At 42.0% G+C, this 16,487-nt stretch overlaps 1 protein-coding gene across 3 annotated transcripts in view; it reads right to left on the bottom strand.

The window, feature by feature from the left end:
* GRIA3 (glutamate ionotropic receptor AMPA type subunit 3) overlaps positions 1-16,487 on the bottom strand; it is a 285,127-nt gene that overhangs the window by 201,674 nt on the left and 66,966 nt on the right. For all 3 annotated transcript variants that reach the window (XM_055338480.1, XM_055338479.1, XM_055338481.1), the window contains one exon: positions 13,951-14,190. In XM_055338480.1, coding sequence (XP_055194455.1) covers positions 13,951-14,190 — 240 coding nt within the window. The remainder of the gene's footprint in view (positions 1-13,950; positions 14,191-16,487) is intronic.

Here is a 16,487-nt window from a genome sequence, read left to right as displayed (position 1 = left end):
ACAAGCCATAATAGACTTATATTATTGAAAAGAGTCAAAAAATGAAAGACCAGGGCTAGTTTTAGCAAATATTGTATAGCTTTCTGCTGTAGTATGCCAAATGGAAACCATTTATTTCTTCTCCAGGATTTCCATGAGGAATACACCTCTACCAAGAGCTTCCCAAAAGCAGAGGAGACCCAATTAATCTTTAGAGGCTTTTTCTCAGCCTCTCCGAGGTATACAATGCTTCTGTGTAATAATTCTGTAGTTTGCTTGTTGAAACCTGGAAACTTTAGAGCTGATGCAATTCTTTTGAATTTCTTAAGCAATATAAAGCCTTACTTCAAACCTCTTTAGCAAAAATTACCAGGCTTTCAATGTTTACTGTCAATTGTCTTCGTTCCTGATTTATGTCTGTCAGTCATTATGGTTTCAGGAGTGGGGCTGGTCAATTTAAGATCAGCAAAGTTTGTTTTGGGGGCCTTGACATCATGTCTTTTCTCCCCAGATTCAGGGCCCTTCCTCTGTTTCCTTCTGTGTCCCCCTTATCTACTTCTATTTCTCCATACAACTATTTTATATCCTATTCCTGGTAATTCTTCCAAAAGGTGCTTCCTGTCTTTGGGAGAATTTATAATTGAAAGGACATCTTTAAAGTTCCCTTCCCCTAGAGTACCTCCCTTTATTCCCATGTTCAGCTAAGCCTAAGTAGTATAGAAACTAGAAGGAAATTCTGTTATAAAATGGCATTTTTTCATGCCCACAGAAATGCCCTTTGGCTTATCCGTGCCTGTTTCATTTCATCTTATACGGATAACTGAGAACTAACTGCATTTGCTCTCAGGTTGCCTCTCATCCTTGTCACATTGTCTACATAGACATGTTGAAATAATTTGCTTTATTTACTTTTTCATTGGCAGCTATGGAAATTAATATCATGTTCCTCTTATCTTTAGAGAATTCATGTGGATCTCTAAATACCATTGGTTGGTATAAAATAGTACAGGACCTATACACTGGCTCTTGAAATTCCTCAAACGTTAATGACTCTGTATTGGCTGAGACTCAGGGACCATCTACCATATTGGAGGGGTGTCCTTTAGCCAAAGACCTACAACGAATATTCCCAGCACTAAAATGTTCATTCTGCTTCCAAGTTGATTGGACCAGGAAGGTGGTATCTTTTTTGTTATTTTTTTTTAAAGGAAAGTGATATATTTGGTGAAGGGATTGGGTCACAGAAGGACTCAAAGTGAGGAGTAGCCCAGTGTATAAGAGGTAGGGGGGCAACATCTAATGTATGACCTGAGGATACAATCCACCCAAGTCCTTCTTTTTTTTACCACCTCCACTAGGCCCTTCAAATATCCCATTTTGTTTTAAATGAAGGTTCTGTTATTCACTCATTCATTTGTTCAATTTACAAATAAAATAACCATCCAGGCATTGTATTATACTCAGCACTTAGCACAGTGCTGGCAGAGATGAGTAAGACAACAATCTTCAATAAGTTCACAGTCTCTTGAGGAAGATAAAAGCATAAACAGATAATACTACTATAGTAGGATCAGATCTATACTAGAGGCATATACAAAGTATTATGAGGACACAGGGCAGGCAGCCTTGGACACCTAGGCCTGGGGAAGTGAATATTTGAGCAGAGTTTTGAAGGACATGTCATTTAGCAGATAGTGTGTGTGTGTGTATGTATGTGTGAAGGTGAGGGGAGCAGGGTGAAGGAGCTGAGCGCCAGAACGTCAGAACAGTATATGCAAAGGCATGGAGCAAAAACATAAAGGTACTGCACATATGGCATATTGAAACTAGTATAGTTCCAGATGGCTAGAGTACAGAGGCCTAGTGGGTAAGAAATGGGAGGAGATGAGGCTAGAAAAACGGGTTGGAGTTGCATCAAGTAGGGCCTTCTGTGCCCTGCTAAGAAGTTAGGACACCATGCTAGGAGTCATGGGACACCACTGAAAGCTTTTAGGCAAGTGAGAGATGTGAAGGGAAGATTGCTGCCTGGTGGCCCTGAAAGGGGTAAGATGAAGAGCTCTATTAAGTGCAGGAGGTGATGGCAGGCTGCACTTGAGTCAGTGGTGGAGGGAATGAAGAGGGTCTTGGTGATGAGTGTGAGGAATGATGAAGAGGGAAGATTCAAGGATGAAGTTTTTGCTTTGGGCAGCCAGGCAGTGGCACTCATGGGGCCTGGGAACACAGATGGAGGAAAGAATTTTCTAGGAAGATGATAAATTCAGAGAATTCAGCATGTTGAGTTTGAGGTCCCAGTGGGGCATCAAGATAAAGGTTTTGGAGGGAGATGAGATATATAGATCTAGACTTGGAGAGACCCTTTGGAAAGCCCGTGTAACTGTCTTGCCTCATGAAGCATTCTGAATTTTTGCAGAATTTGGATATAGTCAAGAAACAAAGCCGCATTATTATCCTAGAAATTTTTGGTAGAAATGCATTGATTTCATAGAAGCCTTGAAACTAGAAAGGGCTGTGTGGGGCTATGGCTTAACAATTTGAAGGGTGCTGATAGTAAAGACCTTAGGTAGGGGGAGGACGGGACTGTTGAAAATTCCAGCACATCTCAGAAGAAAACCTGTGAGATCTACCATGAAGGGTTTTAAGAGCTACTGGACATCCTAATCTACCAGCTTGGCCTTGTTTCCTTTATTCCTCTGCCTAGCAGGATCCAGGAAAGGTTAAGCACTGGGCACTAAGGGGTGAGCAAGAAGGATCTCTGAGTGTTCTGAGGTTGTCTGGCTAATTTTCAAAGCTGATGTGAGTGAATATTTGAGTCTCTGTAACCCTCCCTAAGAGTGGCCATTTGAAAAGGAGTTCTGGTTTCATTATGGGGGAAAAAAGAGAAAGAAATGGAAGTGCTATGATAGCCCACAGAATTTTAGAACCTGAAAGAATCACTGTAGATTCTACTTACTTATTTACACACCCTTGCTCCCCTTCGAAACTGTGAGCTGCTTAAGGATAGGCACTCTGGGGATCCCTGGGTGGCGCAGCGGTTTGGCGCCTGCCTTTGGCCCAGGGCGCGATCCTGGAGACCCGGGATCGAATCCCACATCGGGCTCCCGGTGCATGGAGCCTGCTTCTCCCTCTGCCTGTGTCTCTGCCTCTCTCTCTCTCTCTTTGACTATCATTAAAAAAAAAAGGATAGGCACTCTGTTCCATTCACTTCTATAACCCTAGTAATGCCCTTGCCACACAACTACTGCATCCAGAAATTGTTGGTTGAAGTATGATTGAGTCCACTCCCCTCGTTTTTGCAGGTGTGGGATCTGAGGACCAGAAAAGCTCTGTAACTTGCCCAGGATCACACATGCTACTTAGTGGCACAGTTGGGCATGGAACTGGTTTTCTTAAACATCCTTATAGCTGGGCCAGTCACCTCCTACAATAGTGTATTTTTCTTGCTGTGTGGTTGGAGGCTCTGATTCTAGAAGAGTAGACACAGTGGTCCTGAAGAACATTTCCCTATTTCTCAGTATTCCTCTCCACCTCCCAGATGCATAGCAGACTCTTGAGATTATCTTTAAAAACCCAGGTCACAGAATGCCAGTACCCTGTGTGACCAGTTGCCTACGAGAAAGCAAATATGACCCCTTAAATTTATTGTGCGGTTTGTGGTGACCTCAGTTTCGAGAAATCTTCAAACATCTCTTTCCCTTAATAACTCACTGTGAATCTGTCATCCATGAATTCACCTAAGCTTTTATTGGGGGGAGGGAGAAGCTATTTTTATTTTCAGTCTAATCTACCACTTGGTGTAATGAGTTCCATATGTTTCCTCCATTTTCTACCTGCTGTGAGAAGTAGGGCTTCCTTTACTTGTCCTAAACTCACCTCTATGGGCTATGTGCTGGTAAGACACGCACACACAGTCTGTCTGTCTGTCTGTCTCTCTCTCACACACACACAACACTTACACACATGATTGAGGAGGGAAAATGACCCCACTATTAATTTTTCCCACTATTAATTATTATCTTTGTTTACAAGCATATTAAAAATTCAAATGAAAAAAAATTCAAATGAAAGGAAGCTGAAGTAATGCAACTGAAAGCAAACACAGTGGCAGCTCATTATCCCAAGAAGAAGGAGTACATCCTGGACAAAACAGAGGCCTGTTGATGCAGGAATTGGTGGAAATAAATGCGAAGCCTACAATGGAGTCAGGTGCCTGGCCAAGCACTGTCTGCCTGCAGTGGAGTTGAAGCGCCCTCTAAAAAGTTCTGTGTGGCCAGGAATATAACCTGTCAGCCTCCTCGCCTGACATGATCTTAATTAGCCTCTGTTCTACTGCCGAGAAGGCCCGCTGAGGCAGTTAGCACCAGAGAATTAATCAGATCATTTGTGGAGTAGACAAAGCAGGATAGCAGCAGACACTGGCAACTTACTGATGGGAAAGAATCCAGGAAGATGGGGAGGGATGTACTCTCTGTTAGTGCCCGCACTTTCCCCCTGACTGAAGGTACTCCGTAGAGACTGGGGAAGGGGGGAAGAGGGGAGAGGGGAGGGCAGGGTGAAGTGAGCTGTGCTCCACCTTAACCTCCCACTCATCCTGTCTTCCTTGCTTCCGTCCACTTTTCTGCTAAGGCATCATGTGTGCTAGTACTGATGCCAAACAGTGTGTTTGACTACAAGAGAGAGGGAGAAAGCACTGTTGATTTTGTTGCAAATTGCACTTTTGCTACAGGATTAGTTGGGGGGGGGTGGAATGGAATTTTGCCAGTATTTTCCTCCCTCCTTTTGTTTACTGCCTATTTTCAACAGCTCTGTAATTGCTTTCCATTTAGTAAAAGGAACATTGTTCCTTTTTTTGGTTTTTCCTTTAATTGTGTTTCTTGCCCTGAGCTCTGACGTTTGGGAGCCTTGATGGGAATGCCATGTTGTCTTGGTTCTAGATACCTACTTGGCCTTAGCAATCAAGGCAAGGTCATTGCTAGTTGGTGGTGGGCTTAGAAAAATGTCTAACTTCTTCTGTTGAGCTTTCCCTAATGGGTCAGCTTGCCTATTGCAAACTCTCTCATATTTGGATTCCCACGATACTTCAAATCTGTACTACACAATCTAGCTCTTGCCTTATGTTGTTTTATACTTATCTTTATTTCATGTGCGTTAATCTTATCCTGTCTGCTGACCATAATAGAAGCTCTTCAAAGCCAAAGGCTCTACCTCCTATTGAACCTAGCTAGCTCTTAACACTAATCTAGGCACAGTAGGAGACACTCAGTAGATGCTAGATTGGTTCACTGACAACCCCTTGAGGAGTTCCTGCAACCATCAGTCCTTTGACCCTGATGCTACCTTGTTCCAGATAATTCTTTTGGAGGTGGATACTGTCCTGTGTGCTGCAGGATGTTTAGTAGCATTCCTGGCCTCTCCTCACTACTGATAATGTCTCCAGACATTGCCAAATGTCCCTGTGTGTGTGTGGGGGGGGTCAAATCACATTCCCTCCCCACTGAGGACCACTGGTCTATAATGATAACAGTAAAAGGTAAAATTTATTGAGCGTATTACTGTGTCCAGCTTAGTGCTAAAGACAGTACATGTATTCTTTTGTTTAACTTCACAGCATTCCTGCCCTGGCTTTAATTGTTTCCTAAAGGGGCTCCTGGGGACGAATCTTAAAGCCACTGTTGTAGGTCTACACCACAGTCTGTCGCTTCCGGCAAGGAACATTTAGAAGAGCCTTTTCAAGGACCCTTCAGGCTCAACCCTTAATAGTGTCAGGACCACTCATTCATTGAAAACTAGATATTCAGCTTAGTGAGGGTTAATTCCTCAAGGAGCTTGATGAAAAGCAATGGAAGGTCAGAGCAAAAGCAACCCTGCCAGCTGTCACCTCCTTTTTTTCAGAGATGTGAATACCATTCCAAACAGCTAATGCATGGTAGGGGGGCTAGAGATTTATTTCTTTTGCTCTTATGATGGCATTTTAGCTCAGGAAGCAGAATTTCTAGCTAGCCCACTGAAGTGTCATTCCTGCCCTAAATCCTGGCCAGCTGTCTTGCAAACAATGCAATTGGTCACAAGAGGGACAGGGCAAAAGAAGGTAGATAAACCAGTGCAAATTTGTCCTTCTGTCTGTGTGGGGGAGGGTGATGACTCGAAGCACATCTCCTGATGGTCACACCATCTCTGAATATGAAGGACAGCCCAAGAGAGAAAATTCAACATTTTAGCTTAGTGTGTCTCTGGAGAGGAATGGCTCTCTGGCTGTGAAGTCAGTTTAACCACAAATTCACTGCCACCAAGGAGTTAATGATACATTAAAATTAGTCATGTTGTCTGTTGGAGAAATATTCTACTTATGGAAAATACCTTTATAGGAAAACTGCCTTTCTGAGGCTGAGCTGGAAATATTACAGTAAACAGGATCTAATCACAGCGAAGCCTTTTTTCAGCTTTGCGTGACAGCTGTAAAATATGACAGTATTTATTAATAGTCACTGCAGTCTAATCTGTAGCACTGGAGAGCTACAGCAAAATATGTTAAGCCACTGAGAGAACAATTTCCACAGTAACTAATATTCAGCTTTTGAAAGGGTAGTTTAATGTCTTGCGATTTTTTTTTCCCCTACTGATGGTCCAACCCCAGGAACAAGCTACTAAGCTAATAACCTTTGTGGAGAGGAAGTGTTTAAATGATAATTTATTTCAAGAGCTGACAACAAATTGCTCTGCACTTTCTCTTTTTATGCCCCAAAGCAGTCAAGGATGTGCAAATCGAAGTATTAAAAAATATGACAGCTTCGGTATTTTCATTTTCAATGAAATTCTCATTACAGACATATGTGCGGTCTTTTATTCACAACCCAGTCCAAATAGTCATTCACTGTTATTATTGCACAGGCTCTCAAGATGCTCTCATAGTTGAGGACTCATCACAATAGATTAGGCAGGCCGCAGAAGCTACCAAATGTCTCAGGTACTGTCAACCCCGATTATTGCCGCTCAAACAGGGGAATTTAGTATCTGTCTCTCACAGCATAATGTACTCTCTGGGCCTTCCTAATTTATTCAGATGTAAAAAGTAGCTTGAATTTCAATAAAAACTCTCTTGGCTTTGCTTTTCCCAGAAGGCAAATGGACATGACTAGAATTGGAGCCATCTGTTACCTTCGTACATCCTTTACTCAGTTCTTAAAGTGGAGGAGAAAAAAAAATCCACGATAGTCTGTCTTCTTTCTTTCTTTCTTTCTTTCTTTCTTTCTTTCTTTCTTTCTTTCTTTCTTTTTTTTTTTAAATCAAGGTACCTGCTACTTTTTTTTCCAGGTTCCTGCCAAGTAACCATGGTAGAACCTATCTTCCGCCTCTCCTTGCTTTCTTTTTCTCCAAGCAAAAATGGCGCCTTAGTGATGAACACCTGCATGCTCAGAGCTCTCTCTGCACTGGGAAGTGTTTCTGCCCCAGAGAGGAATCTCTGAGTTCACTTCACCTCAGAACCAGGTCCCCACCACAGCACTCCATGAGTTTGCACCATAGGCAACCCCCCTGTGTCTGGCTGTATTAGCTACTTTTGCTACTCATTTCCCTCTTAGCCAGGATTTTTGATCTGCTGCCTATCCGGATTCCTGGAACTCTGGGACCACGATTTCTTGTGTTCATTTGTGGACACCAGGTTTTAATAGAGGATATCAAGCCCTGGACAAAGTACATCCATAGGAAGACCCCTAGGACAGGGAGGGTCTAGGTACCAGGTCCTTTGACGAACGGCTAAAGGAAGGACTAAGCGAAGAGGTAGTAGAAGATTTCAAATGTTAGAAGTATGGGAGGCAGTAGGTTAGTCCAGCGAACAGCATGCTTGAACTGTGAATGTGGCAGACCTGGGTTGAAATCCTGGTTTCACTACTTTTAGCCTTTTTGTGCCTTGGTTTCCTCAGTTGAAAGATGTGGGAATGCCATATGGATTCAATGGGGTGATCTAGAAATTCAGGGCCTAGAGCATACTAAGTGCTTATAAGAAATGGCATTTGCTCTTACCAAACAGATTTATCTTATGATAAAATGGTGCCAATAATACGGATATATTGATTTGTGCCACTGATTGGTACTGGAAGTGTGTGTGTGTAAAAAGGGACAGGGAAGCAGGAAGGAGGGAGGGAGGGAGGGAGAGCAAGAGACAGAAACAGAGAGAGATGGGAGACAGAGATTCTGTGCTTTATTTGGGAAAGTAGAACTGAATGAGAGAGACAAGCCAGGTTGCATAAGTAGGTGGTAAATGACAATATGCAGGAAGGTGTGTGGAATTGAATCCAGTCAATCTGAAAACACTCCTCTGAGGAAAGGCTCTTTTCTCCTTGTCTGAGGGGAATCTCTTTACCTCTTAAACCCTCAAGCTCTTTCAACGTTTTCCCATCTTCCTCACTATCTGGCAACAATTTTAATCTTCACAAGGTGTCTGCTCTAATGAGTGCACATGTCATTATTGGATGAGGGAACAGTTGGGTTAAAAATTAATTTTTTTCCAGGCCTCTGATATAAATCACTGTTTCAGCATCAGGAGTGTGAACTCTTCAAAGCCAGGACCTAGTTCTGCCTCTCTTAAATACTGCCGGTAGCCTGGTGCAAGCTAGCACTAGAAAATGCCCAATAATTACTTGGTGACTGATGGACTACCTGTTGCCACTGCCCATGTTTCTGCCACAACTTTCTAGAGCAAATAGAAAGGTCTTTTAGAAGGCTGTTGATTTCCAGAGAGTTACTTGGGAACTGAGTAGGGAGTTTCGGGTTGAGAATGGGAAACAGCAGGAGTTTATTGAACACTGGCAAGAAGGTAGGGACTAGTTGCCTCAAAGGGCACTTAGAACTATTATCTCATTATCTAAGCTGAGAGCCGCAGCCTGGGCCAGAACCTTTCATCTCTGTGGGCTGTGCCCATTGAAGGCAAGGAGAGTTGTCAGGGGCACGAGGGAGTCTGGCTGCAGTTCTCAAGTATGTTGCTGTTCTGGGGGAAATGTTAGCACCACAGAGAACTAGGTCACTTATACCCAAGAGACAAGTCTAACAGAAAGCTGGAAGAGATGGCCACCTCCCTGGCATGGCTTTAGGACTTTCTGTATGGGAAGCGGTGTGGGCAAGAGACCTCCCCAACTGGACTTGTGGTGCCTAAGATCCCAGAATCAGAGAGCCATGCTCTGGACTAGGGTTCTACGTCACAGAAGGCCCTTACCTGAATAGAATTTTTTTTCCCCTGGATGGACTAACACATCACATCATTAACAGCTATAGAGAAATTAGTGTGAGTACATTGGTCAGCTGAACTGTTGTCACTTGCAGAGAAAGTCTATTAATCAGTGGAAACGAAATGTGGGACAGGAAAGCTTCTGTGGAGGTGTAGAGGCGGGTTGGGACAGAGAGATCAAGGCTTTGCTCCCTCCAGGGAGGGCAGGTGTAGAGAAGTAACATAGAAGGAGCCCTGGGTAAATAAAAAAGGGGTGTCAGTAAAGAGGAGAAGGTACAGAAGCACAGATATCTCACTTAGTCAACCTCATGATTTTTCTAAGAACTGAATTTCTCTGTATATAGCACCAAGAGCAGAATTTTCAACTTTGTATTAATGAAACAACATGGTATTTTGGTAACAAAGCAAAGTGTTGACTGCAAACACAAAACCAGACCTTTCTCGGCAGACAGAAATCCATGAGTAGCTAACAAAGCCTTGAAATCCATTTGCTGTTTCATCATTTCAGAGGCAATGTTACCCTGATTGTGCCACAAATCTTTTAAATGACCTCAACTGTGTAATCCATTTCTCAGCTTCTCACTTACCCCTGCCCTTATACAGTAGAGTCACATCATTTATATATTTACCTTATTTGAATGTAATTATAGGTGCTCCCTTCTGTCTGTCTTCCATTTCTCTCTTATGTAATTTAAAGTATTCTAAAATTCGATTTCACAGTTGTAATTTTCCCCCATTATTTTTATTACAAAAGCAATAGATGGTTATTGTAGAAAACGAGGAAATACACAATAGATACTTTATTGAATATTTTAAAGAACTGTACCTCATGGTTTGATTTATAAACTGGGTTCTCAAATTGAGTGGAAAATATCAGAAAGGGAGACAGAACATGAGAGACTCCTAACTCTGGGAAACGAACAAGAACAAGGGGTGGTAGAAAGGGAGGTGGGCGGGGGGTGGGGGTGACTGGGTGACGGGCACTGAGGGGGCACTTGATGGGATGAGCACTGGGTGTTATTCTATATGTTGGCAAATTGAACACCAATAAAAAATAAATAAATAATAATAAAAAATAAACTGGGTTCTCTCTCTCTCCTGCTTTCTTCCTTTCACGTGTTCTTTCTTCCTTCATTTCCTACCCTCAATCTCTCCCTTCCCACCTTCCTTCCTTCCTTCCTTCCTTCCTTCCTTCCTTCCTTCCTTTGTCTCTCTCTTTCAGTCCAACAACAAAAAAATGGACATGGGCTTACTCTTTAATCAGTAATGGTGTTGGGAAAATTCTAAATATGTCCCTAGTCCTGTGCTATTTAACAGAGTAGGCACAACGTATGAATCTAGGGGCTAACCAATTGTTATCACACTGGAGAGAGGGGCTTATAGCAGACGCACTGAAATAACAATGGCGAACACTTAATGTTAAGTGCCAACTGAATGGCATGGACAAAAGGGTTCTGTGGGTCTTCAGAGGTGGGCAGGATCTCTCGTTCTTTTCCTGCCCAGTCAACTCAGTAAACAGCATTACCACTTCACCCAATCTCTCAGGCCAAAAGCCTAGCAGTCATCTACAAAGCCTTCCTCTCCCTCACACTCCTCCCTCACAGTCAGTCTGTCCTCAAATTCTGTTGATTCTGTGTCCAAAATGTATTTCAGCTCCATCCATTTTCTCTATCTCCAGCCTAGTCTAAGCCACCATCATTTCTTACCTAGATAATCATGGTGGCCTTTTAATTGGTTTCCCTTCTTTTGCGCTTGTACCACATTCCACTCTCTATAGAAACTTAGATCATGTGACTCCCCTGTTCAGAATACTCCAAAGACTTCCCATTGAAGTTAGAATAAAATTCATACTCCTTACCATGGCTTCTGTCCATTCTCCATGGCTATGCTCTGTCTCCTATCTACCTAGGTAGTCTCATCTCAGGTCACTCTCAACCTCCTCACTCCCCTTTACCCACACTTGTCTTCTTTCAGTTCCTCAAACATGTCAAATTCTTCCCTGCCACAGGGCCTTTGCACTTGATATTTCCACTGCAGAAACTCTTTCCCTCTACTCTTCACACAGTTGTCTCCTTCTAATCCTTTAGCTCTCAGTTTAAATGCTCCTTCTCAATGAGGCTGTCACTGAGAATCTTTAAAACTAGTTCCTATACATTAGGATAGGTGCAGAAATTAAGTCTATCTTGTTCACCATTGTAACGCTGGCACCAATTGAATGAATGAATGAATGAATGAATGAATATGAGCTGGAGTAGCCAGGGAAGGCTCTCTTAGAGAAGTAGAGTTTGAGGTGGGTTTTAAAAAATGGAAGCATTGGCAGGATTTTCATAATCAAGATGAAGGGGAGAATTCTAGGTAGTAGAGACCAAGTAGCTGAGACCAAACGTAGTTCTGGTACATTTGGGCAACAGTGGAAAATGGGAGCTGCCTGCAGTAGAAGGTTTTCATCAGGTAACATAGGGATAATAGGTTTGATAGTTGGTTGAGGCATAATTATGTTGAGTCTTAAAGAATAGACTACTCCCCCCCGCCATGTGGGCAATTAAAGCCATTGAAAATACTGGAACAGGGTCATGATTCAGTGTTTAAAGAAGGCTTTCCAAGAAGGGAGTTAGTGTAAAAGTTCATAGAAAGTATTTAAGCTGATCTGATCAGCTCCACCAGCTAAATGGCTATAGGGGAAAAATATGAATACACACAATTAAGAAAGGTTTCTTTTGGCTCCAAACCACAGAATTGTCCAAACTATTTAGTGAGATGATCTGAGAAAATAGGCAGGGATAGGGAAGAGACCTGGATGGACTTTTGCTTCCTTTCTCCACTTCACAGCTCATGGGCAAAGAAGGGTCATGGGAGATGAGGAGAAAACACATGAATTGTATCTTCTGCTTTTAAATAAATGAGAGGTCACAGTATTAGCAAAACTGATATTTAGTTTACAAAAGGTTTCAAGAGAGAAGCTGCCTGATTTACAAACTTCCTTTTTGAAATTTAGATTGTTACTCACTAGAGAACACCCTATACAGTACATGGAAATAGGCTAATTCATCCTCAGTGTTTGAAAGAAATGAAATGCATTAGAATTTAGCAAATTGTGAATTAGAATATTGAAGCTATTTTGGTACCCTCATCAGGCAAGGCTCTGTGCAAATGCATAGCACTCCTTCCTGATTCTGCCCTTGCTTCATCTCTTTTCCCCTTTTCCAAACCACACCTTCCTATTCTCTTGCAATCCACAAGTTCCATATCCTTTAAAGCCTAGATCCTCTAGCCAGCTTTCTCTGAAAACTCCACTTTCTTGGGATGCTACCTTTTCATAATTCTTAGAGCGACCACAGTCTATAGCGTAGTATTCAATTTGATAGTGGTCCACATTGTTCATGAATTGTTTCATGTATGTCCTTTTCTGTCCACCCCTATTAGAACTGTATTATGTGAGCATCTATCACAAGACTGGAACACACCATTCGGGGTTGGTAACAACTTATAGAATTGCTTGACTAATTAACTGATGATATATAAGTTAGGGTTAGTAGCAAGATACAAAATGTCCTGTGTCTGGTATAGTATCTCAAAAAATCAAAGAATGTGACATGAAGAAGAGATGCACTTTAGGGAAGGGGACAAGGCCAAGAGGGCTTCAATGCATTAGTCAAGGTCAGAGATCTCGTTAATGGCAGAACTTGAAGTAGAACTTGGATCTCTTGCTTCAGATTCATGAAATCTGATATTTTAGAAGTAAGTACCATAGGCAAATACAGGGATTTCTCTGTGTTTCCAAAACCAAAATGGTCCTTCAAGTTAAGTTACCTAGAAAAGACCTCCTTTTCAGGTACCACTCAGGCAGACAGGCCTTCTATCTGCTCATTCCTTCTCTGAGTCAGAAAGAACCATCCCCAGCCTATAGCCAGAGTTGCAGGCAAACAAATGATAAAGTAACATTGTTTTTTTTTTTTTTGGAATCTTACAGTGGTGGGATCCCTTGGTTTTACTGGGAAACCCCTCAAAGATAACTGGACTTTCGAAGAGTCTGTTTGGCTGAATTATAACGTGTTACATAGTTAACACTGTATACTATTTAAGATCAGACTCTTAATTTCTGAGACTGTTTCAACAGAATGTGTCCTCCATATATTACCTCAATATTAGAAAAAACATCCATTCCCAAAGACCAGTTTAGATACTCTCCACTTATTATTTCCATCAGATGATTGTTGAGGTCCTGTAAGCTGAAGCCTTAATGTGCTCTGTTAGGACAAGCCCTAAGAGCAGGAGATATTGACACCAGTCCCAGTTCTGTGCTTATGGCACATTTCTGCTTTGGGTTTTAGTTTTCTAACCTCTAAAATGGGGATAATTAGACTCTCTGATATGATTGATTTTCCAAAACTTTCCAGCTGAGGCCTCTCTCTATTTTAGATAAAGCTGCTTTTACTTCGTGCATTTGAGACCACCTAAATTATTTTGGGGGGAGAAGTTTCTTTTTCAACAACAGTGACTCAACCAGGAGAGTCCCAAACCCATTTCAATGGCCAAGGGTGGGAGGACGTATTTAATTTGAAAAAATCATATTCTAAAATTACCATTGCATTGATTTTTTGGTCTTAATTTTAATTCATCTTGAATTTAAAGACTATTTTAAAAGAGTATTAGATTGTATTTATTGAAAGAGAAGGGAACAAACATGAGTCAAGGGAGGTTGAACATCATTGTTACATGAATATTCATAAAGGAGAGCAAATGCCTCTTCTTACCTCTTTCTGTGTCGTAGAGGTATACAAACTTCTCCCACTTGTAGTGACCCAGCAGACTCAGAATGGCACCCTTCAAGGCTGGGCGCATCTGGATGACAAACTGCACATCTGCATCAGTGGGGAAGCTGGGCGTCACAAAGGATGTGTGCAGGGCCCCACAGAAGGAGGTCAGAGTGTTCATTGACATCTGGTCATAGAATCCAAAGATGGCATACACCCCTCTTGAGAACTGGGAGCAGACTGCAATGAGAAAGAGAGGAAGACATTTCAATAGCCCCATGGTCCCTTGCTGCAGCTTGCAGGGTTGGAAAGACAATGGATAGTTAGGCTTTGGCTCCAAATGATATGCCTCTAAGGAAAACCAAGATCTCTGAAATCTCTAGAAGCCCTTGAAAGCCCAATTGCCCAACAGGAAAAGCATAAGGAAGGGAATAATTTATTTGATAATGTTGCATGTTTTCTATGTCTACCATGAGCAAGAAAATAAGAAAATGTGGGAAGGAAAAAGGTGAAGATTGCCTTACCCTCTTTCTGCAACCCTCCCAGCTCACCCTCAAGGCACCTGGTTCTTGTACTTCTGCCATAGTTGCCCAGCAGTCTCTTAGTGTACCCATGCTCCCATCAAGGTACAGCTGTCTTGTGTCCCACCCCTTCGGTGCTTTTCCCACTAGATGACAATAAGTACTGATGATTTAGTCAGACAAATTGCTAAGGTGTCTGATAGGAAATGTGTTACTCCTCCAAGGTTATATAACTTAACTATAGTTATGTCATCATGATTAAGACCCTTAATGTAGGCTACTAATGAAGATTTCAGATCCTGGGCAAGCCATTGCAAAGACTGGCCTTTCAGTGCCCGGGGAGTCACATGAGGTAGGTATAATTGGCAAAGTTCTATTTTGCTCCTTTTGCATTTACCTTTTAGATCCTTCAGCTCACACATTGAACTTATATGTCGTTCATTTCAAAGTGGGCCTCACCACCACCTTTTCCCTCTTCTGGCCCACATGAGCTTAAAAAATGTGAACCAATTTCAATATTAGCTTAAGTAGAACATAATTAGCAAAGCAAATCAGCTACAACAACACTGTGTGGTGCATTCCCAAACCAAGTGGAAATGATCTTTAGATTATCTGCTCTACTGCTCCCTTCCATTCATGCGAAGCAGATAGAACAGGCAGCTGATAATGTGGTGTGATTTAAGGAATCCTGCATGGCCTCCCTTATCTGCTAGGGAGCCACTGTTAGGCTTACTTTTTCAGGCTTCGGGTGTTGAAAAAAACTCTGTGGTTTGGGAGGAGGATTAAATAGAATCTTTTAAAGCTGTTAGTATGTTAAGATGAATTAATATCTCTGGGGCACCTGGGTGGCTCAGTGAGTTAAGTGTCCAACTCTTGATTTCGGCTCAGGTCATGATCTCAGGGTCATGAGATTGAGCCCTGTGGTGGGCTCTGCATGGGACATGGAACTTGCTTAAGATTCTCTCTCTCCCTCTCCCATGGCCCCTCCTTCCCCCTCCTCTCTAAAAATAAAGATGAATTAACATGTCCTATATCCGATTAGACACCAGGGAGGGTGTGTAAACACATAGGCAAGTTTTGAGAGGGAAGGGTGGGTCAGAGAAGAGAATGTAAAGGGTCTGGAGTCTTTCCTGAGAGGAGAAATAGTGAAGGCATTGGTCACAAAAAAGAAGGAAGGTATTGAAAGTAGGAGGAAGACAAGTGGAAAACCAATTTAATTCATTTCTTGACCGACTGTGAGAGACAGTTCTCAGTATCTGTGGGATCTTGCTTTCCCTGCTTTCCATTTAAACCTGTTATTGATCAGGGCTGTTCCCCTTTGTTAGCCAAACTCATTAGTCATTGGCTTAAGGGTAGCATTTCAAAGGTGATTACCAGTCACTCAGGTATCTCCATCAAGGAAAACCATAGCCTCTATCTTGAGGAATTCTAAGTGACCCCTAAACACAGGTATATAAAAAATGTCTTTATATTAAAAGAGGAAAACCAATTCGAGAAATGAATCTGGGGCACTTCATGACGGGGTGGGGGGGGCAGGCAGAAGAAGTATTCAGAAACAAAAAGGAAGAAGCAGGATGCCACTTTGCCTTGGTTATCACCAAGGAAGACACTAGGAGAGTCAGTTCCCAAATTAATCCTATAAATGGAGAGTTTTACAGTATCAGCTCAGATCTTGGCTGATGCGCATAATGTTCCATATAAAACTGACAATAATAATGACAATAGCCATTGAGTGCTTAGTATGTACCAGGCATTATGCTAAGTACTATAGAAATATTATTTAACATTCCCAGCAACCTCATGGTGTATTGCTGTTATTTCTATTTAATAGATGAGAATTCTGAGACAAAAACATTCTGTGTCTTGAGTGGAAGAGCCAGGATTTGAACTGAAGTCTGACTCTAAAACTCATACTCCCAGGGACACAAATCCAATAATGACCTTAAGAGCAGTTATTGTCCCAAATGAGATAAGGCAAGGTTTAACAAGTAAAATACAGGATTCTGTATGCCTCAA

This window comes from Nyctereutes procyonoides, unplaced genomic scaffold (assembly GCF_905146905.1).
Source record: "Nyctereutes procyonoides isolate TBG_1078 unplaced genomic scaffold, NYPRO_anot_genome, whole genome shotgun sequence".
Classification (NCBI taxonomy): Eukaryota; Metazoa; Chordata; class Mammalia; order Carnivora; family Canidae; genus Nyctereutes; species Nyctereutes procyonoides.
This window is presented reverse-complemented; position numbering and strand designations above follow the sequence as displayed.